This window comes from Danio aesculapii, chromosome 4, assembly GCF_903798145.1.
Source record: "Danio aesculapii chromosome 4, fDanAes4.1, whole genome shotgun sequence".
Taxonomy (NCBI): domain Eukaryota; kingdom Metazoa; phylum Chordata; class Actinopteri; order Cypriniformes; family Danionidae; genus Danio; species Danio aesculapii.
Window position 1 is genome coordinate 35665929 of NC_079438.1, and position 25118 is coordinate 35691046.

The window sequence follows — 25118 nt, forward strand, 5'->3', positions numbered from 1 at the left end:
CTCTATTGGAACTAGTAATTTGATAATACGTTATTTTGATGGTCCATTTGAGTATTAGAAGACTGTCTGCATAATATCTGTTGATACAGACATTTAACAGACATTTAACTGACTATAAGAAACTTTGCAAGTACATGTCAACTTACACCAACGCTAACCCCAACCTAACAGTCTACTTATAATCTAATGAGAATTAGTTAGCATGCAGATGCAATGTAACTTAAATTTAACAAACGGACCATCAAAATAAAGTGTGACCAGCAATTCTTTTTAGATACTAGTGCTCAATCATTAAATAGCCTAACTTATTAGATATGCTTTCATTTGATTTGATAATGCTTGCACTTGAATAGACAGTTCTATACTGTATGTAACTTGCTAAGATGTATCGTTTAGTTTCAAAGAAAATAATTCCTCTTTGTTATATTCAAGTGTTTCTTAATTAGATACTTGTACCTGACTAGAACTTAAAGGTTATAAACTCGTACTTATTTTTTAGCTACAAGTATCAATTCTACAGATTTTTTACACATTAGATACTAGGACCCATTTAAAATGTTGTGTTATATTTTGAAGTGTTATATTTTAAAAGATAAAAGGTAAGATCAATAATTTAACTCTTTTGTGACTATTATGAGTAGTCTTACAATAACATAAGTAAAAAAAAAGAAGTTTTGATAGATAGAAATACATTTTTACTAGTAATAATGTAAAAAAAGCGTTTTCTAATAAATAGGAAGTAGTGCCTAATAAATAACTAACTACATGTATGTATTAATTAGGTACAATTTAACAAGTACAAGATATGTACAGTATATAAGCACTGAAATCTAAACAAATAAAGTATCTAATGAATAGATACTACTACATTACGATGTAATATACTAGAATCCTAAAAATAAGTTACAATTTATTACATATTGTATTCACCATCTAAAGAACACGCCGTAGTAGCTAATGATTTAATAAATAAATAGATAACAGTACATAATGGAAAATATCCCAATAAAATAAAGCTCTAGTAGTGTTGGTTCATTCCGCTCTGGTGACATTTGATAAAGCAGAGACTAATCTGAAGGAATGTGAGTGAGTGAAGTGCTAGTATCATGAAAATAGATATAGATTAAATGCTAAAATGGCTTGCCATAAATCATCCCTCTCTGAGAGCTTCTCTAGCATGATAGATATGTGAATGAGGAAGAAAACAAACAGTCCAGCAGTTTTGAGCAGGTGAAGGGACCTGGAGGCTGATTTAATGACCTATTACAGTCTATTGTCAAATCCATTCACAACATTTCTCAGTGCATTTGAGAGTTTTCACTTCTGGTTTAGACTTTTTCCTCCTGAAATGAGCAATATTAGCCGTATTTAGGAAGGGAAATGCTTGCAGTCGTCCTATCAGCGCAATGAAGTGTTTCCATCAAAACCTATCGAACGTGAAACCCAATTGCTCACTGTAATGACATTCCCTAAATGGTCTTTCTGCCCGGCTGATGCTCCATAACCAAGATGCTCTAAAGCAGAGAGCTGTGAAATACTGGGGCAGACTGGATAGAAGGTCATTATGTGCGCAGAAATCGCACATAGGCTATATTACACAAATTGCCATTCCAAAATTGTGTTGTTCATATTAGATAAATAAATAAAAATTATACTTTCAAGAAGTTTTGAAGTAGCAAAAATAGCTAATTAAAGCTAATTTAAATATGTGCACTATGTCAAGCCTAAAAAAACAAGAGGTCTAAGTTTTGATAAATGGCTTATAATAATCTTCACAGTAGCAAATAGCTCATAATGAGTACAAAATACAAAGAGATTTCATCAGCATGGCTGCTAATTCATAGCAAAAACTGTCAGTGTCATAAACGCTGGAAAACTGTCACATTTAGTTGGCTAATGACCAATGCACTCTTTTCAGTTTACGAATAAAGCTACAAGTGTGTCACAATCCGCTTGTTAAGTGTGACGTCACGCAAAGCGGCTTCCGAATCCAAGCGCTCTATCTATCAAACTGTATGGCGAGACTCATCAAATGGTAATAATACACATTTACTAATAAACGTTTCGAAAATCACGATCGCAATATATATATATATATATATATATATATATATATATATATATATATATATATATATATATATATATATATATATATATACATTCAAATGCATGCCTAACATCCAATGGCCTGAAGTGATTTATAAATTGTTAAAATTTTGGTATTTATGATTCAGCAAGTCCAGAGACTGTTGTGTGCACCATGACTTAATATAAAATTCAATTTAATGTGTGATAAGACTAAAAAGTGGCCATTAATTTATATTTTCTCAATTCAAATGAGTAGCGGCTTGGACCTTCACCACTTAACAAGCGAATAGCAGCATTAGAGGCCAACATGGCTTCAATAGCATTATGCTAACTGCTAAAAACATTATGCTCAAACAAAGGCAGATCTGGAGGGAGAACAGTTTGTCCTTCGATCATTTCATCAGGGCTGTTGCTGTTGTTTAGTAGCAAACTTGTATGTACAGTAAACTTCAATATGAAAAATAAGTGATACACAGATATTAAATTGCTTAATCAAAATGTGTGCTACAGTACATATGAATGCTACAGTACATATGCCACATGGTCACATTTAATGGTCATATAAAATAAAAAGCCTTCAGAAGAACTGCTGGTGAGTGCATTTTTTTTAGGGGAAGAAGGTTAACGTCCTTTTCTTGCTATGACTCAGTGCTCCGGAAAGTCTCATAAAAGATTAATAATGTTCAGATATAGTGACTGCAGAAGTCACGAAAGGTGTTTGACTTACTCCTGCGTGGTTCTCACAACACCTCTGCATTTGTTTAGCATCCTGTAACAATGTTCCCACTATTTTTTTTTTTTTTTTTTTGAGGCGAGCAAAGCCTCTCTTTATTGTTCAGACAATTTGTTCACATGAACAAAGCAATTAATAATTTATTATTATTATTATTATTATTTTGTAGTAGTAGTAGTATTTGTATTACATATTGTATTGTATATTTTATCAAACAAGTAGTTAGTGCACACACAAAAAATGGTTATATCAAGCCGCTGTAACATTTAAGTTTAATGTGATATGTCTATTTGATTTGTCCTTTGACGTAGACAACCCTGGCCATATTGAATGACCTTATATTTGTTATTTTATAATTCAGTAAATAAGAAATAACATGTGTTATTACAGCGCAGGGTCAAGTGTATTAGGTTTTTTAAAAAAAATCTTTAAAAAAAACTCATACAGGACAGTCTGATTCATATTTTCTTCCCTTATTATAGACTTTCAAACTTTTTAATAGAAAGCAATACTAAACCATCCAGATCTTTTTTTCATTAGGTTTATAATATTTCTGTTTCAAGAGTTCATACTTGGCTGATGATTGATCCTCAGGTAGGTCTCGAAAACTCGTCCGCTTATTATATGGCTTATACAAATTAGGAATTGCTGATTAAGAGCTCATCAATGGTGCCAATTTGGTTTGATCCATTCACCTATGTTACATGTCTTTGGACTGTGGGAGGAAACCGGAGAACCAGGGGAAAACCCACATGAGCACGGAGAGAACATGTAAACTCCACACAGAAACGTCTACTGTCCAAGTACCAATGACATTCTTGCTGTAAGGCAACAGTGCTAATCACTGGCTTGCCATGTCACCCTGTCCAGAAAAAGGAGGGAGGAGTAGGAGTGAAAGGGGGGATTCTTCAAGACAAAGATAAATAAGGTATGAAACTTATTATTTATTTTATTTTTGTAAATAATATATTATTTATAGTGAGTTAGGAATCATCCGATTGGCGAATCCTGCATTGGTGAATCCTCTCGAAATTAGTTCATAAATAAACTTCAGTTATTAAAACAATGTGAAGAATTTCAACAATGTTCCAAACTTTTACAATTTCCCACGATAACTTATTTCTCATTCAATAGAGCACATTAAATGGCTTTTTGTCCCTCCACATGAAAAAAAAAATGCATTGCCTATAACCCAGAAATATTGTGAGATGATGGTGTTTGCACCTGGTCTGCCAAAACAGGCTCATAATTCTTGGCCGGTTTACAAGCATTCAGAGCATCACTGAACCTGTGTGACTCCAGTGAGACGACTGAGCATTTCAAAATGAAGCTTTGCTTTGTCCTTCTGGAAACGTGGTGAAACACATACATGTGGGTGATTTGGGGCTCTATTTTATATCTCAGCATGTTGTCCTTGAATTCTAGTATTTTTCAGTTTCAGGTTTAGCAGAGATTGCAGCTCTGAATCAGACTGTCACATATGTAGCTCTGACACTTTTAATGTTGTTTTAGAATATTGTTTTGCTAATTTTCAGACTAGCGCAGTTGAGAGTCATGTTTAAACGTGTTGTTAACTTTAACACAGTCCAAAGCTCATTAATGTTTTTGTGGCATTGCAATATTTTAAGGCTTACTTCATTAACGTTCGACTACATATAGACTAGCATTTGATTATAATACAATAAAATATTATATTATAAGCACTGGTTGCTGTGGCAATGAAGGAGGACTGAAACAGAAGCATGTTGATAACAGAGTTCAACACCATTAGATATGAACATGAAGTCAAACTCCAACTGCGCTCATAAAAACCATTAAAACAGTTGGAACAATTTGTTCTTTACAAGCTCATAATGAACCAGACCATGCATGTCTCCATTTAGCACACTTATTCATTAAGATCAGGAAAGATCTATAAATAAGATCCTGCCTTTTGAATTAACTTAAGTTGAATATTTTGGAAAATATTCAGCTTACAAGTTATTAATTTATTTATTACAATGAATAATAATAACAGAATACTGTTTTGGGGAAGAAAATGGGGAAATTTGTACTGTAAATCGAGCACCATAATTTAACAGCATAAGTAATTCACCAACAGTTAACATCTGAATCAAATAAAGAATAGATGAGAAGCACTGTACAAGGATTGTTTTCTGCTCAAGTGAATCTTGGCACTAGAGCAGATGCTCAAGACTTCATGCGTGTATAAAAGATTAAAGATTTGCTCTTGTTTTAGAGGACTTCAGAAAACTGAACAGCATGAAAAACCTTAGAACTCTCACTGGATAGTGTGTGAGTATATAGGTATGGTGTGACACTACACAAAATGGAGGTTCAGTACACACAATGATTATGAATCACGGTCTAGATATATGCTTTTTCGCAATTCCAAGAACGCAGAGAACAGAGAACGCATTCTGTGAGAAATGAAATGCTGCGTTCTTCCTGATGGTCACATGACCTTCACGCATTTTTAATGGAAATTACTTAAACATTACAGCATTCATTCATCGATTTATTGTTTTTCACCTTTTCATAATATATACTATGCATAAAAACCTTACAAATATACTTTGCACAATACAAATAAAACTAATTTTAATACGAATTTTAGCAAATAAACACCCTTAATGTGTTTATGCCTTTATACAGATTTTCTTGGTTTTGTTTACTTTTACCGTTTCATGTAGGGAAACTCCTGAGACAAATAACTTTAACAAATAACGGGAACTTTCACGCGTCCTCCGTTCTTGTGGTCTTGAGTTTTGGAGCTGAACTTTGGCAGAAGATGATTACGTTACACGAGAACACGAGGATGCAAAATCGCAGAAGAAGGCATATTGAGAAATAGCCAAAGTCATTGGGTCAAGCTGTGGGTGGGGTACTGAATACAAAATAGCTTTTTTCAAATGAAAAAGTTGTTTACTGAATACAATGTGGCTCTGCATTTAAATAAATGCATATATAATTACAATAGACAAATCTTAATTTATTTTCATTATTTCACCATTTGTGAATGGAAATGGACAAAACATAAGACATGCAGTGTGCTAGAAAATGTCTAATGAAGTTTTATTTGCACAATAAATGAAACAGTATAGACTAAAATATTGACCATGGTATTTAAGATTCAACATCGGTTCATTAAAATAAAGATGTAGTATATTAAATCTGAAGTTTAGCCTGCGCAGCAGTTAAAACAAAATTATGTTTGTTGATGGCACAACCATATTAAACTGTTAATTTAAATAGAAATTAAAAAAATATTAATTAAATTAAAAAAATCATCATTATAGTGCTTGTGTCTGATCAGGGGTGTGGTTAATTAAAAAAAATACCAACTCACCATGTTCCACTTTGGAAAGAGGAAATCAGCCCCAATGTACTCAAAATAATGAGCGAATCCCTCTTTCAGCCAAACGTCCTCCCACCAAACCGGTGTGACCAGATCCCCGAACCACTAGAAGAGGAGAAATGAACAATCAATCATCCACACAGAAACAGAGCGACCATTACAAAGATCGATTTCATGTTCACCGGCAAAGAATTACGACAAACTTCTGTTGTTTTCTACAAAGAAAAGTGTTTATGGGTTAACTGAAAACCAAACTTTCTTCATCAGGAAAATATACACTCTTCAATTCATCCAATACCCTGGAAAAGCATATTACATCCACTGCCAAACACATTTATATTAGAAAAGTCCAATACAGCAGAAAAATAACTTTTCCTTTCAGAAGTAAATATAAGCGAGCACTTCTAATAACCAACTGCTCTCAGGTTCAACAGAAAAGTTATTCACAAACAGCTTCACAGAACATTCAAAGCTTTTGAACTCTGACTAATAGTGGCCTAAACAATCAATTACCTACGCTCGCACAATTAAAGCACATTTTTCAGTTTCACAGCATTCATACCTGGGCGCTTCGCCAAGGACACCTTAAATAAACAGGACAGAGAAAAAATAAGGATTTGATTATGAAACTCTCCATCTGGAAGGTAGAGAGTATCCAAATGACCCCTGGCATTGTGTGCAGATGACAGTGCGCAAAACAGAGCTATTAACTGGAAAAGATGCACTTCTGAATGGCCTGGATGTTTTCCAGAGACTTGGAGGCCGTCAAGCAGATGTGCTACTGAATGCCGCATTTGAAAACCTCAGTAGGAGTTGAGCCTCTTTCATCTAAACATGACATGATTACAGGAGCTCAAAGACTCTCAAAGCTGGATGGGACGTTCATTTGTGACTCAGACAGAGTTGCTGTGCAGCTCTCAGTGGAAGCTTCACGAAAGGTTTAGTGACATTTTGTGCCCTCTTCTGATTCAACAGGTGTTCTGACACAACTGTGATAGTGAACCAGTGAGACATATAATATTGTTTATTGCTTTTAAAAAAATTGCAACTGCAGAACAAAGGGAGCACATGTAGTGGTGAAACCTTGGGAGACATCACTGATTTGAACTACAGGGCTGGGTGATAAAATGATCATTGTATATCATTCAATATTGATAAATATCAAGATAATTGAACTTTTTTAAGTTTAATGGAACATTTTTTTTCTCATGAAACAATTAATAAAGCAATAACTCCAGTGAATCTGTGATTTACAGTGAATTTATAACACTGAGTTGTGTTGTTAAAAAACCTACTAAAATCCCCATAGCTGTTATACATTATAAATGCAATAAGTAAAAGTAAAGTCATGGTTTACTGTGAATTTATAACAGCTAAGGCTTGTTGTAAAAAAAAAAAGCCTAAAATTCTCCTTAGCAGTTATGAATTAACTGTAAACCATGACTTCACTTTGCTTGGTGCTATTATGAAATGTAAATTTAGTGTAGCAAGGTTTCAATAAATAAAACACTTCTATTGGCATAGTACTAGTGCATTTTCCGTCTTTCGGATGAGACGTTAAACCGAGGTCCCGACTTTCTGTGGCCGTTAAAAATCTGAGGATGTCCTTTGAAAAAGAGTAGGGGTTTAACCCCAGGATCTTGGCCAAATTTGATCACTGGCCTCTGTCGATCATGGCTTCCTAACCATCCTCATATAATAATTGGCTTCATCACTCTGTCTCGTCTCCACCAATCAGCTGGTGTGTGGTGTGCGGTCTGGCGGTCTAGAAAAGCCCTGAATAACTGAGTGTAAATGTCCTTCATTGACATTTAATGAGGGGGTTCAAACAAGGTCTGTTTGTGACTTTCAGTTTGTTCATTTTAACTGTAAATAGTTTTTAAGATAACTATTAGCTCCAAAACAATGACAAAACTTGGGTTTAGAAGATATAAAACTGATATAAACATGTAAAGCGTGTAGTTTCACTTCTGCCTAAATGGATCAACAGTTTTATTCACATCACCTCATACTTCAGTTTCTCGTCAAATCATAATAACCAATCAAATGCTCTCTATTAACTGACATGCCCCGCCCCCTTCAGGATGCTTCTCATTTGCTTTTCATTTGATGCACTTGAGCTCAACCATTCTCACTGGCAGAGTGGTGATACAACGAAAAGTGTTTGTTAAAAAGGGGAGGAGCTACACTATGTCCCACCTCAACTCTTCTTGTTTCGGTTGCGATTACTTCAAACACATGCATAAAAAAAATTTACATTTCAAAGCACAAATCACTTACAGAAATTTTGGCATTTTGTTAGTATAATATAATATTATTTCCAGCAGGTTTTGCTGCAGATTCTAGGAGTAAATGTTGAAATTAAATATAATTTTGTGTCTGTAAACTGCACAAGATTAATATATAGAGGGAGATATGTTAGTGTGTAATGTTCGGTTATAATTGGTCTATTATTGTAATGAAAACTGGCATGTATTGTGAGGATTTACTGTAAATAGTCTGTAAATTTCATACTTATTTCATATATATATATATATATATATATATATATATATATATATATATATATATATATATATATATATATATATATATATATATATATATATAGGGCGATGCGGTGGTGCAGTTGGTAGCACATTCGCTTCACTGGTTCGAGCCTCGGCTGGGTCAGTTGGCGTTTCTGTGAGGAGTTTGCTCCAGTTTCCCCCACAAGTCCAAAGACATGTGGTACAGGGGAATTGGGTAGGCTAAATTGTCCGTAGTGTATGTGTGTGAATGAGTGTGTGTGGATGTTTCCCAGTAATAGGTTGCGGCTGGAAGGGCTTCCGCTGCGTAAAACATGCTGGAAAAGTTAGCGGTTCATTCCGCTGTGGCGACCCCAGATTAATAGAGGTATATATATATATATATATATATATATATATATATATATATATATATATATATATATATATATATATATATATATATACTATTAAGGATAAACATATGCATAAATAAATGTACAAAATCTGGTACCTTTTCATACCATAAAGGTGGACATTAATACCTTTAAAGGGCACCTAGGTTACCCCTTTTTCCAGATTTAATAGAAGTAAGTCTTTTGTGTCTCCAGAATGTGTCTGTAAAGTTTCAGCTCAAAACACCCATTAGATTTTTTATTATACCTTTTATAAGTTTCTTTTTTATAACTCTGACCAGCATGTAGCAGTTTTTGTTTACTGTGCCTCTAATGCTAGTCCTTCACGCCCACCGTTTCCCTCGGCTGCCTTAGACCACAGACAGACATGATAGAAGAATGATTATTTGATACATTTGTTGTGGAGTTGCAATAATGAGTCACACACAAGATACACACACACACAGCACGAACACGCAGACACTAAATCTGAAGTAAATTGCTGTAATTCATTCCACACATGCTCTGTTTTAAAACATTTTAAACTTGTAAAACTTACTCTTGATCACATTTGATGATGATTGATGATCCTAGCAAATTGAACAGACCTTTTATTCCCGGTTGCTTTGCGCTCGTCCTGTCTTGTTGATATGATTATACGCGTTACTTGTTAATACACGGCTGTCAATCAATTCGGTGTTTTTATGTTGTTAAATTGAAAAAAAAAAAAGGACTGGGTGTGTTTATATCACCCCAATATGACGGTCTATACACTATACCTACACATATGTCTGTCCAAACAGCTTGAAAAGTAGATTTTTCACCGTAGGTGCCTTTTAAGGTGTACTTTTAAGGTGCAGGGGTACACATTTGTACTTTTTAGGTATTAATATGTACATTTAAGTACCTGTTAGGAACAAAAATGTATCTTTTGTAAAGGTACTGCCACAGTGACAGATTTTGTACCTTTATTTCTGAGAGTGTATTTATTTCAACACTTTAAAATATCTATAAAAATAATTATTTCTCCCACTTTTTGAATGAGTTTGTCATGCTCTATATGCTAACTGAATTCATATCTGTACTGTATAGTGTTTTACATCAGTAATGTATGAATCTTAATTGCAATGAAGACAGCCTATACAGAGAGTAAATAGTAAGATAGCTCATTGGGTTTTGGAATAGAGCCATCACTGCACTTCCTGCCTATGCAAATAAAACGAAGGTGTCTATTCATCCTCTTCATATTTGAATTCAGTAAACCTAAAATGCATGTAAACTTATTTGTAAATGTAAATACTTATAAATGTAAATTGCAAAAATAAAACATTTAATTATGGTTTTAATTAAATTAATTTATTAGTCTGTATTCAAAGTGAGAGTGTGAAATCCCAGATTTCATGTGTTTTCAGACACTGTATTTTATAAACAAGCAGAGAATAAAACAGCAGTCAACAGACGTGAGTCATTTACACAAGACTCAGTTCCACTGACAGCCATTTATCCTCATATTTCATAACTCATATTTAACATCTAACTGTTTTAAAAGCAGCATATAAGAGCTGACGTCTCTCACTTTCTCAAAATAATCATAACCAAAGGTCAGAAAGTCACCTCTTCAATCTGTGGGAAAATAAGAAAGCTCAACATCAGTTGTATTGGCCTCTAATGGGCTTGTGTTATTGGCTGAATAACTGCATATGAAGGACTGTGGCAGCATCATTTAATTCTGAGAGGCTGAAACGAGATGAGAAATTTACAGTGATTGAATGGCTGTGACATATAAACGCCATCGCTGGCTGGGGGCAAATCTACTAACAATTCAGTGCTACAGTAAATGACAGAGAAAGGTGATCCTGTGACCCAAAGATCCCACGGGACAAACCTAAACAATAGCAAACTGCGCCTGTTGTCCACTAATCAATTCTCTGCAGGCAGTCCAGAGAGAGAGAGAAAGAGAGAGGAGATACAAATGTGATTTATCAGACGCCGGCACTTTAACACCAGCTCAAGTTATTAGCGCACAGACAGACCTTTTAATATATGACAGAATAAGTGTTGGACGAGGACTAATCTAATGCATTTAAAAATAAAACTGTCAATCAGTATGTCAACTCAGCATACGCTCCGCCCACTGGTGCACTCTGAGCTCAGCTGAGCTAATGTACACTGGAAAACAATTAGCAGGATGACATTTAACTCTGTCTGGAAAGATGGGAAGCAATGAAAATGACTTAATATAAAAAAGTGTCTTAATTAAAAACATAATGATGAGCAAAAGCTCAAGAGAGAAGCAACACCAGGGCTAAAACTGCCTGTGGTGGAATTCAGAAATTAGCATGACGGCTAATCTTTATCTTTCCATTCTTTGTTTCTCTGTCTCTCCTCCCTTTTCTTATTTGTAAGTAAACATGTTTAAAGATAATTTGGACTGACTAGATGGTTTCAGTGTTTAATAGGATTTGCTATTCAGTGTTTGGACTTTCAGCAGTGAAAATTAAACCACACTGAACAAAACTGAATTTCAACTCTGAAAACTGGACTGACAGTTTCAATTTCAATCTACTAGAACTTCTATGTTAAGTTGCTTTGACACAATCTACATTGTAAAAGCGCTATAGAAATAAAGATGAACTGAACTGAACAGTGCAAAATCCTAATCTGAGTTTAAGGGATAGTTTACCCAAAACTTTCCTGTTAATGTACTCATCCACAGCTCATCCAAGATGTAGGAGACTTTCTTTCTTCAGTAGAACATTAAAGAAGGTGATTCTTATAATGGTGGTCAATAGTGGCAGTTTTTTTAGATTAAAAATAAACACATACAAATAAGTTAAAATCAATAAACACTGATGCACTGAGGTCTTTGCGAAACGGTCAGTTTGTGTAATTAACTAAACATTTTTACAATATAATTAGCTTTAATACACAGTCTGGTCAAAAAGTTTTAGGCACATTTGCGAATCTAGTCTGATTGCAGTCCTGTCGCTTTAATTTAAAGCTTTTGACAAATGCTGGAAGGATGATGATGCAATCCCCAATGTCTATCAACAAACATACAGTACAACTGCACACCATCGCACATTAATTTTTAAAGCAAAATAAGAGTCTAGAAAAGGAACCAAAATCCTTCCATGTGTCTTCAGTGGTTCAACTGTAATCATACAAAGCTCCATGAACAATTTTGTTGGCCAAATAAGATGTAAGAACAACTTTGTTCATCAACGTCTTCTGTAGCAGATCAGGGTGAACGTATACGAGCAATAGGACGCTTCCATGAGTCAAAACAAAAGTCAGTATAAAATATTTTAACAGATTTTATTGTAGGTCGCTTTTCTGAACTTTGAACATCTTGTGACTGTTGCCACCTATGGAGGATGAGGGAGCTCTCTGATTTCATCTAAAATGTCTTAATTTGTAATCCAAAAATGAGTGATGACGGGAGGTCAAGACAGGCAGAAATTATGTGTATTATGTATGTGTATTACCTGTAACTCTCATCCATGTTAAAGTGATAAAAGCACTACTTTGGGACATTCATTCATTAATTGATTTTCATTCAGCTTAGTCTCTTATTTATCAGTGGTCGCCACAGCGGAATGAACCGCTAACTATTCCGGCATATGTTTTCCGCAGCTGATGCCCTTCCAGCAGCAACCCAGTACTTGGAAACACCCATACACTCTCACATTCACACACACACACACACACACACACACACACACACACGCACACACACACACTTCTACACTACAGCCATTTCAGTTTACCCAATACACCTAGTGCATGTCTTTGGACTGTGGGGGAAATCGGAGCAACCGGAGGAAACCCACGCCAACACGGTAAGAACATGCACACAGAAATGCCAACTGGTCCATCCAGGACTCGAACCAGCGAACTTCTTGCTGTGAGGAATTAGTGCTAACCACAGATATAGGTACCTGATATAGGTACATTTTATAGGTATTTTAACTAATGTGCAAACTGTGTATATTTCAGTTCCGTTTTCCATTTTATTCATACAACAAATAAAAAATAAACCAATGGCTGACCAACAATGCGTTTTTTGTCCAGGCTGTGGTACACTGGATCAGCTCTATAGCCTCACCAGGGTGCTCGAGGGTTCATGGGAGTACGCCCAACAAGTTCACATGTGTTTTGTGGACTTGGAGAAGGCATTCGACCGTGTCCCTTGTGGCACTTGGTGGAGGGTGCTCTGGGAGTATGGGGTCAGAGGGGCTATGTTAAGGGCCGTCTCGTCTCTGTATGAACAGAGTAGGAGTCTGGTTTGCATTGCTGCCAATAAGTCATACTTGTTTCCAGTGCATGTTGTACTCCGGCAGGGCTGCCCTTCGTAACCAATTCTGTTCATAATTTATACTGACAGATTTTGAAAGCGCAGCCTTGGGCTGGAAGGGGTCCGGTTCGGGGACCACAGGATTCTCCACAGGATAACAGGATCTCTGTTATTCATAGACGATGTTGTTCTGTTGGCTTCATCGAACACGGACCTTCAGCATGCACTGGGGCGGTTTGCTGCCGAGTGTGACGTGGCTGGGATGAGAGTCAGCACCTCCAAGTCCGAGGCCATGGTGCTCCACTGGTTTGCCATCTCCAGGTTGTAGGAAAGTCCTTACCCCAGGTGGAGGAGATCAAGTATCTTGGGGTTTTGTTCACGAGTGAGGGAAGGATGAAACGTGAGATTGACAGGTGGATTGGTGCAGCGTAAGCAGTAATACGGTCGATGTACCAGTCCGTTGTGGTAAAGAAGGAGCTGAGCTGAAAGGCAAAGCTCTTGATTCACCAGTCAAACTATGTTCCTACTCTCACCAATCTCGGATACAAGCGGCCGAAATTAGTTTCCTTCGCAGAGTGGCAGGGTGCACCCTTATGGATAGGGTGAGGAGCTCTGTCACCCGGGAGGAGCTCGAAGTAGAGCCGCTGCTCCTCCACATCGAGAGAAGTCAGCTGAGGTGGCTTGGGCATCTGTTTCGGATGCCTCCTGGATGCCTATCTAGGGAGGTGTTTTAGGCATGTCCCACCAGGAGGAGGCCTCGGGAAAGACCCAGGACACGGTGAGGAACTATGTCTCTCGGCTGGCCTGGGAAAGCCTCGGTATACCCTCGGAGGAGCTGGAGGAAGTGTCTGGGAAGAGGGAAGTCAGGGGTTCTCTCCTAAGACTGCTGCTCCCGTGAACTGGCCCCGGAAAAGCGGTAGAAAATGAATGTATGAATGAATGAATGAATGAACACACAAACAAAATCAATGCAGTCGAAAGTCACAATATCCAAACTCAACTCAGAATGAAAGCCAAGGAATAAATGTGTGTCTTAGGCCAAGTTCACATAGTCTTATTTTTATAATGGTCAGATCGTTGTTGCTTTCAAACTGCATGACTATCTAGGGTTGCGTTCAGTTGCTGCTGTGTTAACACTGCATAATGGATCTGTGACAGGAGGAAACACACTGCATGACAACAAAACAACAGCAACAACAAAAAGAAAACAAATTTTCAGACAACTCTGGCTCACAAAACGCACATAAGATCACTAAGGATCAAGTGCAAGAATGGAAATGCACTGCAATAAATATTTTAAACAATATGCCATACAAATGGTCCATGCGCTGAACAATGATTTACAGCGAAAGGACAAAAACAAAAAAAGATTGTGAAGGAGGAAATGTTTGAGGAGATGCAGGAAACAAGGGCTGTGCATTGTCCAAAGAGAGAAAAACTAGATGGAAGTCAATAAATAATTTTGCAATCTGCTGCTGTTGTGGCTGATCAAGCAAAAGCTTCTTTGTTTTTGTTTAATGTTATTGTCAAGCTTATTTATTCTGATATTGTGGTCTATAACTACTCACACTCTCCGCTAAGAGATTTGTTTTTCAGACAGTACTCATTTTGAATCTCTGACAAGTCCAGAGGTTTGCCATGCCAAATATTTCACAGAGATTCTCTCTGATTGTGTTTTTGATCATTTACACTGTGTGATAGTGGCTCGCCTGACCAAGCTCCGATTTGCCTCAGACTTTTGTCAGTGGTTTCACATAACCTGTCGGCGAGCGACCTTTATGCAACAACAGTTCGAGCAGCACTTCTTACGTGAACAGGTAAATTATTTCATAGATTAGGAGGAGCAGTCACTGAAAAAACAGGGTCATCTTTATTCTTAAAGAGCCCATATTATACATGAAATAGGGTCATATGTAGGTTGTAAGGGTCTCCAACAACAGTCTAATATGCATGCAAGGTCAAAAAACACTTTTATGGTCTTATAATCTGCATTTATTTTTACCTAATTATCCCAGCGACTCCCATATGAATCGTTCAGCGATTCATTTGTTCCCAACCCCCTCCTCAGCGCGAAGCTAATCTGCGCTGATTGGACCAATGACAGCCTGCTGCGATTGGTCGACAGTGACAGGCTTCAGCGAGAGACAGAGTGAAATGCCCAGCTGCTAATCAACTATATAAAAGTAGTCACAGTGCATACACGCTTCATAGTGTAAGGCTTTTTTCACACACACACACACACACACACACACCACACACACACACACACACACACACACACACACACACACACACACGCACACACACACACACACACACACACACACACACACACAACCCTCCTCAGAAGAACTGGGGAGATCGACGCGAGTCTCCTGTCTCCTAGCCGTCACACACTCGACCTGCTCTTTCTCTCTCTCTCTCTCTCTCTCTCTCTCTCTCTCTCTCTCTCTCTCTCTCTCTCTCTCTCTCTCTCTCTCTCTCTCTCTCTCACACACACACACACACACAACGCTCCTCAGAAGAACTAGGGAGAGCGACGCGAGTCTCCTGTCTCCTAACCCCTAGGCGTCACACACTCGACCTGCTCTTTTTCTCTCTCACACACACACACACACAAACACACAGACACACAGACACACATCACGCTCCTCCTCAGAACTAGGGAGATCGACACCTCTCCCGTCTCCTAGCTTATGATGGCCATAGCAACGACAAACGGCAGTGGAACACGAGCTCACAAAAGCATTTAACGTTAAATCCGTAAACAAAGCGGCACGCGTCGCGTTTTCAACGTGGCTTACATGCGATAAGAGTTAACCTGTACCAGGTTAACAAGTAACAAAACACAATAAATACATAATTTGCAAGCTAGAGTAAACGAGGCAACAATTTTAATCGCACTTACACTAGTGAATAAACCTCAACCACTGACTCTTCACAGTTTCATCTTTGGGTAGAGACTGTCAATATTATCCATCTGAGCACAGCGTGACTTTATTCGACCGGCGGCGTCTGTCTGTGTCTAGTGTTTTTTCTGTGTTAGTGGGCGGGGCCGCAGGTTTCAAATCTCCCGGGTTTGCGCGCGTAACTACTGGCGAGGCTTGTGTTTCATAGCTGCGTCACCGCGAAACACATAATGACTCGTTATCAAGACGACTCGTTTGAAGCACTATGAGTCGACTCTTTTATAGATGAATCAATAATTTTAAACACTGTACACTTACAGATTTAAGCCTTAGCTGGATATTTCACTTCACTTAGAGCTGTGTTACACACTACATGGAAGGGCATTTTCAAAAACCCATAATATGGGCTCTTTAACACAGATCTCAGAGCATCAAGGAAAATCTGACTACACAACCTCATTATTTTACAAAAGTGTGAACATGTAAAAGCTCTACTAAATGAAGAGGCTGTTTTAAAATCTTAAAACAATCAATAAAATCTCAAAAATCAATCCTGAAATGGACAGGAAGCCCGTGGAGTGAGGCTAACTGGGGTAATATGCTCATGCTTTTCAGTACCTGTAAACGTAAACTGTAAACACTGATGAATATATTGATCCAATTGAATAAATAAAGAATTACAGTGGTCTAGCTAATATATATATATATATATATATATATATATATATATATATATATATATATATATATATATATATATATTAAAAAATATAATTATTGATTCAAACTCCTTATACACGGCAGGTGCGTTTTGACTTTAGCCAACAGTCTCTGCTGTTTGTCAAATTTAAAGGTATTATCAAAAATCACATCAGGATTGTTGGTAAATGGATGAAAACATGATCCTAAATTAACAGCCTAAATGCACACTTAAAATCCCCAGAATAAACAGTTCTCATCCAAACCTTATTTTAGTGTTATCATGCAATTCAGTAATGGCTGAACTGAGACTCTGTCATTTGTTCTGATGGCCAACTAAATTTGCACATCATTCACAAAACAATAAAAGGAGATACTGTGTTTTATGAAAATATACCCTAAGGGAAACATGTAAAACAAACAAAGAAAAAACTAAAGTCCCGAAATAGACCCTTGGGAAATGGCACACAGAATAAGCAGCACTGTATATATTGCATTGTTTATTTCAAAAAAGTGAAAGTTGATAAGATCAGGTCATAAAATAGAAACACATTGCCAATAAACATATGTACTGGATTTCAACTTTAGTGTGTTGTGCACATGCATAAACATGAATTCAATGGAGACATTTATGTACTGCTGAACAGTATTGACTATATTTCACTTTTCAGCCTCTAAATATCACAGTGATCAATTTTATAGTTCCAGCCTCCACGGCTGCTCCTTTTCAATTATTCCTGATCATAAAACAGGGCTTTATACATGGAGAACAGTATGATCTGGGCCACCCTCATGAATTTAAGCTCTAAAAATATCAAATATTCACGTTATTGCTGTTACTGAAATAATATCATGATTTCATGCTCCCTGTGAGAATGTTTTACTGTATAAGGTTCAGAGTGAGTTCAGACAGAGCTGTATTATCTGTTCTGAAATGAGAGATGAGGGGATTGTTTTCTTTTATTTCCATCTCTGAAAGTATAAAACAAAAAAAAGAGAGAAACAAATGAAAAGAACAGAGGAAAGAGCTGCAGACATGCTGTTTCGTCCCGCTCAATGAGCTTTTCATCAAAGCAGCGGCACCTAGAGCACAATGCAGAGCTGTGATTCAGACTATTCAACAGATGAATCCAGAACAATACTGGAGAGTGCAGAACATCTCCAATATACGCTCATAAATAATCCCACCATAACAAAAGACACTAAAATGTAAGGTTCTCAGACACACAAGAGCTGCAAACAAAGCGTGCGTGGTGAAAAATGAGCACATGCATAGGATAATACCACCATTTCCTTTACAATTCATGTCATTGGTGAGTTTGTGCACTTGAAGTTCTTTACTGAATATCCTTTCATTATTTGATCTGCATTTAACAGTTTGCAACAATGCATAGATACATAAAACACATTTATTTACCACAAGAAAAACTTGAGTATGAGGAAAACACTATTGAAAGAGCGAACCAGAATGTGAAAAAAGAAAAACAATAGAAATCTCACACCATCCCAGTGGATGTAATGTGTGAAGCTCTTTTTATTTAAGCCATTCATTAAATTCACAGCATGTCCAATTACATCTGCTGTTGTTCTGCCCTTTATCTAAACAACTGACCATCTTCACAATCTCGGTTACTCTCTAGCTCCTAAGCTATCATTTTCCATCTCTCGTTCTCAGTCTTCTGCAATTACATGATCTGAGAGGTAGTAAATTTGATATAATTATGAATCTACAGACGCTTTATGTTTCTCAGAGGGCGCTAAACTGCACTGATGGGACATGTGGAGTCAAAACCAGAGCGCTTTCAATATGTTTGATGGTTAAAAAAGAAAAAGCATCCTCTTTCAAATGAGAAATCGTCTGAATCGTGATCTGGCACAGGCGTGAAATAGGAAGTCTCAAACAGAAAGGATAATTTTCACGGTTGATTGAAGTTTTGCATCTCAAATTGAGGTGCAGCAATTCAATGGTCACGAAAGAAGCAACACAAGATGTCAGAAAAGTTAGTGATTTGATTATGTATTTAGACTAAATGAATCCATTATAATTTATTATTAACACATCTGATTTTGTTATCACAGCCTTATTTAAACCAGCAAAATTAAGTTTGTCTGTGACTGAACAATGCATAATCACACAGCAGCTCTGTTACAGAAGTAACTGTGTTTTACCTGATGGCAGATCTCGTGCACCACCACCACGGTGAGCTCCATTTGATAGGAGAAGGAGGAAACTTCAGGATCCAGCAAGATCTTCTGCTCCACAAACACACTGAGGCCCCAGTTCTCCATGGCGGAATATGGATGTTTTGGCACTGCCAGCAGATCTGCACACACACACAGAGACCAAAAGCCAAGATTAATTACAGAATTGGGTTTGCAGAAAACTCATGTGATAAATCATGATTAATTACATTCTTATATATATATATATATATATAGCTCAAAAGAACACCCAAAAAATGTTATAACTTTTTGAAAATGCCCCTTTTAGGCTTTGATCCAAATTGCGCCATTTTGGTGACTGTCACATTAAATTCAAATGTGATCGTGCTCTTTTCAAAAAAGACAAACGTTACCTTTGTAAAAACTAAAAATGTGAAAAAAGTGTCACAGGAGAAGGCAGCCTATAAAGCATGGGTCTCAAATTTAATTCCTGGAGGGCTGCAGCTCTGCACAGTTTTGCTCCAACCCTAATCAAACACAGCTGATCCAACAAATCAAGGTGTTCAAGACTACAAGAGACTATTAAGCAGGTGTGATTTGGAGATGGTTGGAGCTAAATCTGCAAATCTGTGGCCCTCCAGGAATTGAGTTTGAGACCTGCTATAAAGACTACAGAGGCCATTTGTGCATCCTAAAACTCAATATTTATGGCCCTGTCAGTCTTCAGCAGGTAATGTGCAAAAACTCCAATGCTGGACGGCTGCTTCCCTCTCAGGGATTTTATGCTATCAAGGTGATTAAGTGTTTTTTACATAATTGGTCCCCTTTACGTAATTAAGTATTTCTGTAAGTAGAAGCAGTAGTCCCTCGCTATAACACGGTTAACCTTGTGCAACCTTGCAGTTTTGCAGGCTTTTTTTGTTGTGCAATTTGACATGCTTTTGTTTTGTTTTTTGCTTTTCACAGCGCATTGTGTTCTGAGTCCTGATTGGCTGTAGACCGTTGTCAATCAATCTCCTCCATGTCTCCTGTACGCTACAGAATGCGTTCAGCTTGCCAAATTGACATAAATCTTTGATCGCTAGCAGTGTGAGTTCCGACAAAAATGCAAAAATGGTTGTAACTGTCCGCAGCAAGACCATCGTAAAGGGGGTCACACACCAGATGTGCCACACGATGCAGCGCCATGCATTTTCTAATTGTAAACATTGGTTTCTATCAGGATACACATCAGTGCTGCAAGTTGGCTGATTTCTGCGGTGCCTAGGTACGACTCTTTCTAGGACACTTTTCATATTTCTGCCATGCCACAGGGCGCCGACTGAATAATTTCATTTTAAATAACATACGAATGAGCACGTCCGGTGTGTGTTACTTCCAACTGTCATGTGCGTGACGCATCCACTGTGCGACCGACCCCTTTAAGGATGGATCTTAAGGTTTAGATTTTTAGTTTCATTCTGTAATACTGTTATTATTTTTTCTATGAAAGTTGAAACTTTGAGACTTTTAAACAAAAGAGAAAAGTGTGAAAATGTTAATGCCTGTCTGAGAAAATTGTATTAAGTGTGTAGTGAGGGGTTTTGCAGGCTTAAAACATCTAAAATAATTGTTAAAAATAAAGCTTCGCCTGTTGCAGGTTTTAGAATGTAACTCCTGCGAATAATGAGGGACCACTGTATTTGACTGAGTAGACCGATTGATTGAAAATCAATACAATATATGCAAATAAAGGTAAATTTCTGCCTGGCAATGCAAATGATCTGGAATGCACAACATGTTTGTCGCAGATACATGGAATAAATCTCAATTCCATCTACTGCGTTCAAATGATTTAACATCTGCTCCAAGTGCATAAACATACTGTGAGTAATCTAGAGTGACACAGTGCTTGATGTTTTTGTGAGAAGCTAGCACTAGACCCATTCTAAATGCTCTCATTGGTGGAGATGCTTTATGATGTCCATCTGATCCCAATATTATACTTAATATTATACTAATATATAAGACACAAAGATTGAAATACACATCCACACAACAATGTACTAGAAATAAAACATTTGTGATGATGTTCTTGAGAAGTTCTAATCCCAAATAGATATCATGAGATGTGTATGAGCCTTTAGCCAAAGCTCGAATCAAAGATGATTGCATTTTAAACCAAAATCAGATACAGCAAAGCAGCAAGACACTCGATTTGTTAATCACATTTCCCCCCAAATGTCTGTTTTCCTGAAGTCAGTGTATCAGTGACACAGCAGACGTGGATCAGCTGTTTTAAACGCCTCCTCCTCTATCAGCTCGACTCTGAAAGCTTTCATATGCCAATGAGAACAGAAGCAGCTCAACCTCTGGCGCTGTTAAATCCACATCTTATACTCAGTCGGAGGAAGAGGAACTGTTGAAAGCTGTAACATGATTATCCGGCGGGCTGCTGTGTGTCTTATTTGCATGTTTGGTGAATGTGTCTGAGAGCAGTCTTAGAGTTTAAGAGGGAAGCTGCAATCTTTGTGGCGACTGTTATTACATCTGCAGGGTCGTGGTGGAAGAATATGCTTTAATGATGAACAGAAAGTCAGACGCTTCACTGGTAATGAGAAATCCCCATTAGGATTGTACATTCACACACGATTAATGTTTTACCTTTATAGAGATGAAGATGGAGTGACGAGCTCATTCAGGAGACATAGAACAATGAAAAAAGCAACGCAAAGGTGAAAGACTGAAAGAGCTGCTCTAATAAATGACTTTAGCGAGTAAATCAGAATCAGCCAGTGAAGGTTTAATTGGCCATTTTTAATGTGCTTTATGGACGAGAAACTCTATGCTCTTTTAATTGGGCTTTTATACAGACTCATACTGCAATTACACAAAACAATGCTCTTGAAAAAGACAAAAGTACCATGGTAATCTGAGATGTACTTCAACTCAACCACTTTGTCAAAACTTTCAAGACACAACAACTCAAGGCTCAGTGAGTAAATGGAATAATTCTCCAGCACACATTCAAGTACCATAACCACACTTTTAATAAGGGAATCTGAGACATTTGGAAGTTCACATGTCAATTAGTACAATAAAAATCGGTAAGTATTTTAATAAAACTTAATATTAGAGTGATTTCTGAAGGATCATGTGACTCTGAAGATGGGAGAAATGAAGCTGAAAATTCATCTTTAAAATCCCTGGAATAAATTATTAAATTAAATGATAAACTACTTATGAACAGTTATTTTATAGTGTAATAACATTTCATAATTGTACAATTTGTACTGTATTTTTATAACATAAATGCAGCCTTGGTGAGCAGGATAAGCTTATTTTAAAACATCATACTGACACCAAACTTTTGACCATTAGTGTAAATCAGATTATAAAATCACAGCAACCACTTTAGCAAGCATCCTCATTTAAGTCATTAATATCATTTGATATCATCAATATCATTTTATAACCTTATACTCTTATCTGATTAAGTGAAAAGCTGCTGGGAGCAATAATACATGTGCATCATTTGTGCATTAAATGTGAAATCAACCAAACACATTTAGAATGGCCAATGAAAATATCTTTAAATAAGGTACGCAGCTAAATATGGTGAAGCCTGTTGTAATAAGCATTTTAAATTTACTTTAACCTGTTCTCATAATCATAGCTTAGGTGGAAAGTACTCACGGCAATTATATAAAATAGACTGCACCATCCACATAAACATAACCATATATTTAGCTGTACGGTTGTTATGCATGGCACTTGGTTTAAATCTTACAATTGATCATTTAGGGTTTTTAATGCACAGAGATATTAAGTAAAACGGTGTTCACTTATCTTAGATGTTGGTTTCAGATGCTTTTCTGAAAAGTGTGCTGCAGGTTGCTAATTATAAGCAATGGCAACCATTCAAATGATGAGCTGTAAGCTCATTGGCTGCTGATGCAACAGCAACCAAACGGCTATGCTATGTACAGTAGCAATGTGATTGCAGGCAGCTTGCCATTTAGAGTGAGAGAACTTTGTACATATCATTCTGTACTAGTATATATTAGGTTTCACAATATTACCACCTTATGCCATCATAGTAGTCTGGTATCTGAAGAGACCTTTTATTTTTGGAAAGGTAGGAGTTTCTTTTGGTTTCTGCTGTACCTGAAAGTCATTATATGTAGGTGTGTGACCTGTAGTTGAGCTCTACTGTGTTGCCATGTTGCCCTGAACAGTTTTATTTTTGGTAGACAGCTGCAACATTCCAGAAATCATGATGATGCAAAGTTGAAGAAATCTCATCTCTCCTGTCATTCAATTTCTTAAATCTACTATTAAAAGATGCTGGAGGATCCGTGAGGCAAAGATAAAGGGACAAAACTGAGAGGGAGTGTAGACCGGGACACAGTGAACGGCGGGAGACACAGAAACACGAGTGTCTGGAAAACAGTGAGATCAAAATAAACAAACAGCTTGTGTTTTCAGAGAGCAGAACCTCCACTAGCTTCACTAAAGCAATTATTCATCACGATTCTCAAACCTCCGTCCGTTTCACACACACACAGCCTGAGGTTTTAATTCTGAACATTCAGGTGTATTTGAGGGTCTGTATTAATACCTGAGCCACTCTTTGAGGCTGTTTTAGGGCGAGTCATCTTGGGTGACACAGGAAGTGAGGCAAAGGGAGGCGGGAGGAAGTGAAAATGAGGCTTTGCTCACAGCAGGGCTCCTTCTGTCAGAACACACCTGCTTCCATTTAACAAAGACACATGTTTACTTTATAAGGTTCCATTTGTTAAGTCTGGTGAATCACACATCACAATTTCTAACACTAGCACAGAACTAATATAGACTTAGAGTGTACTGTAATACTATTGAAAAGCTGAAATAATCAGACAGTACCCAGCACCCAGTACCCATTTTTTTGTTTTTTAAAGATGTCTAATAGATGTCTGACAGACTAAAACGAGGCTAAATTTGGGCTGTCAGTGAAAATCTAATAGACGTATTAGTATAGGCCAAAACTAGACTAGTCATCAAATAAACAGAAATGAATGACTACACATATAAAGCCTGTCTAGATGTCTATTAAACACAAAGTTTGCTGGGTAGTTTATCTTTTATAAATCACTAAAATATTGGTGTCTGGGACGCTGCAGAGACTGTAGTGTACACTTTAGGGACTGTAGTGTTGACTTTGAAAAAGATTTGCTATAATCCCTGTTGAAACACACAAAAAAACCATAACAAAAGCTCTAATGGTAACCACAACAAATACCATTAAAAACCATAACAAACCATCAAAACAAGTACATTTTAAAGGTTTCTAATGTGTTCGGGCAGATTACAGAATGTATTAGCATTTATCTCTCGACAGAAGGCAAACAATAACTAATAGAGATGCAAAGGATCATCACAGTTTCTATTAAAATGATTACAAGCAATACCATTTCCATTATAATCATTAAAAAATATATATTTTTACTTATAATTTTTTTAAGCAGCGTATGTAATATTACTTAACAGTGGTCACAAACAGCTATTGAGCTTACTCATTTAAAATAAGTGAATGCTACCATAGAGTTCCATACATTACAATGAACCGATTATAATCAGATTAATAATATAATAAACTGCTTAGCCAAGGAGCATCTTAGTATTCTTGTCTATATCTATAGTTTGAGAGAGGGATCCACCCTTCTGTACTTCTGACAAAATGAAGGTCTGAAAAAGAAGTCCGATTTGATAAATTGAGGCATCGTTTATCCACAAAGAATTTAGGCAGAGGTAAATGCTTTAATTTAATACCTTGACTTGGTTCAGATCAATAAAGTAATAGTTTTTTGTTTGTTAACACCTGAAGTGCAAAAAAAACAAAATTGTGACTGTATTTAACAGTCTAGCACAACACGTCGTTAGCAAATATCACCTTGAATCCAGAGCATGTTTCTCCCCACAGGCATAGACATTTCCATTTATAATAT

The 25118-nt window shown here is 36.9% G+C and overlaps 1 protein-coding gene across 1 annotated transcript in view; it reads right to left on the minus strand.

Moving 5' to 3' along the window:
- trhde.1 (thyrotropin releasing hormone degrading enzyme, tandem duplicate 1) overlaps positions 1 to 25118 on the minus strand; it is a 201909-nt gene that overhangs the window by 107501 nt on the left and 69290 nt on the right. The window contains exons 4-5 of the mRNA XM_056455543.1: positions 19159 to 19313; positions 6174 to 6287 (exon numbers count right to left, since the gene is read on the minus strand). Coding sequence (XP_056311518.1) covers positions 6174 to 6287; positions 19159 to 19313 — 269 coding nt within the window. The remainder of the gene's footprint in view (positions 1 to 6173; positions 6288 to 19158; positions 19314 to 25118) is intronic.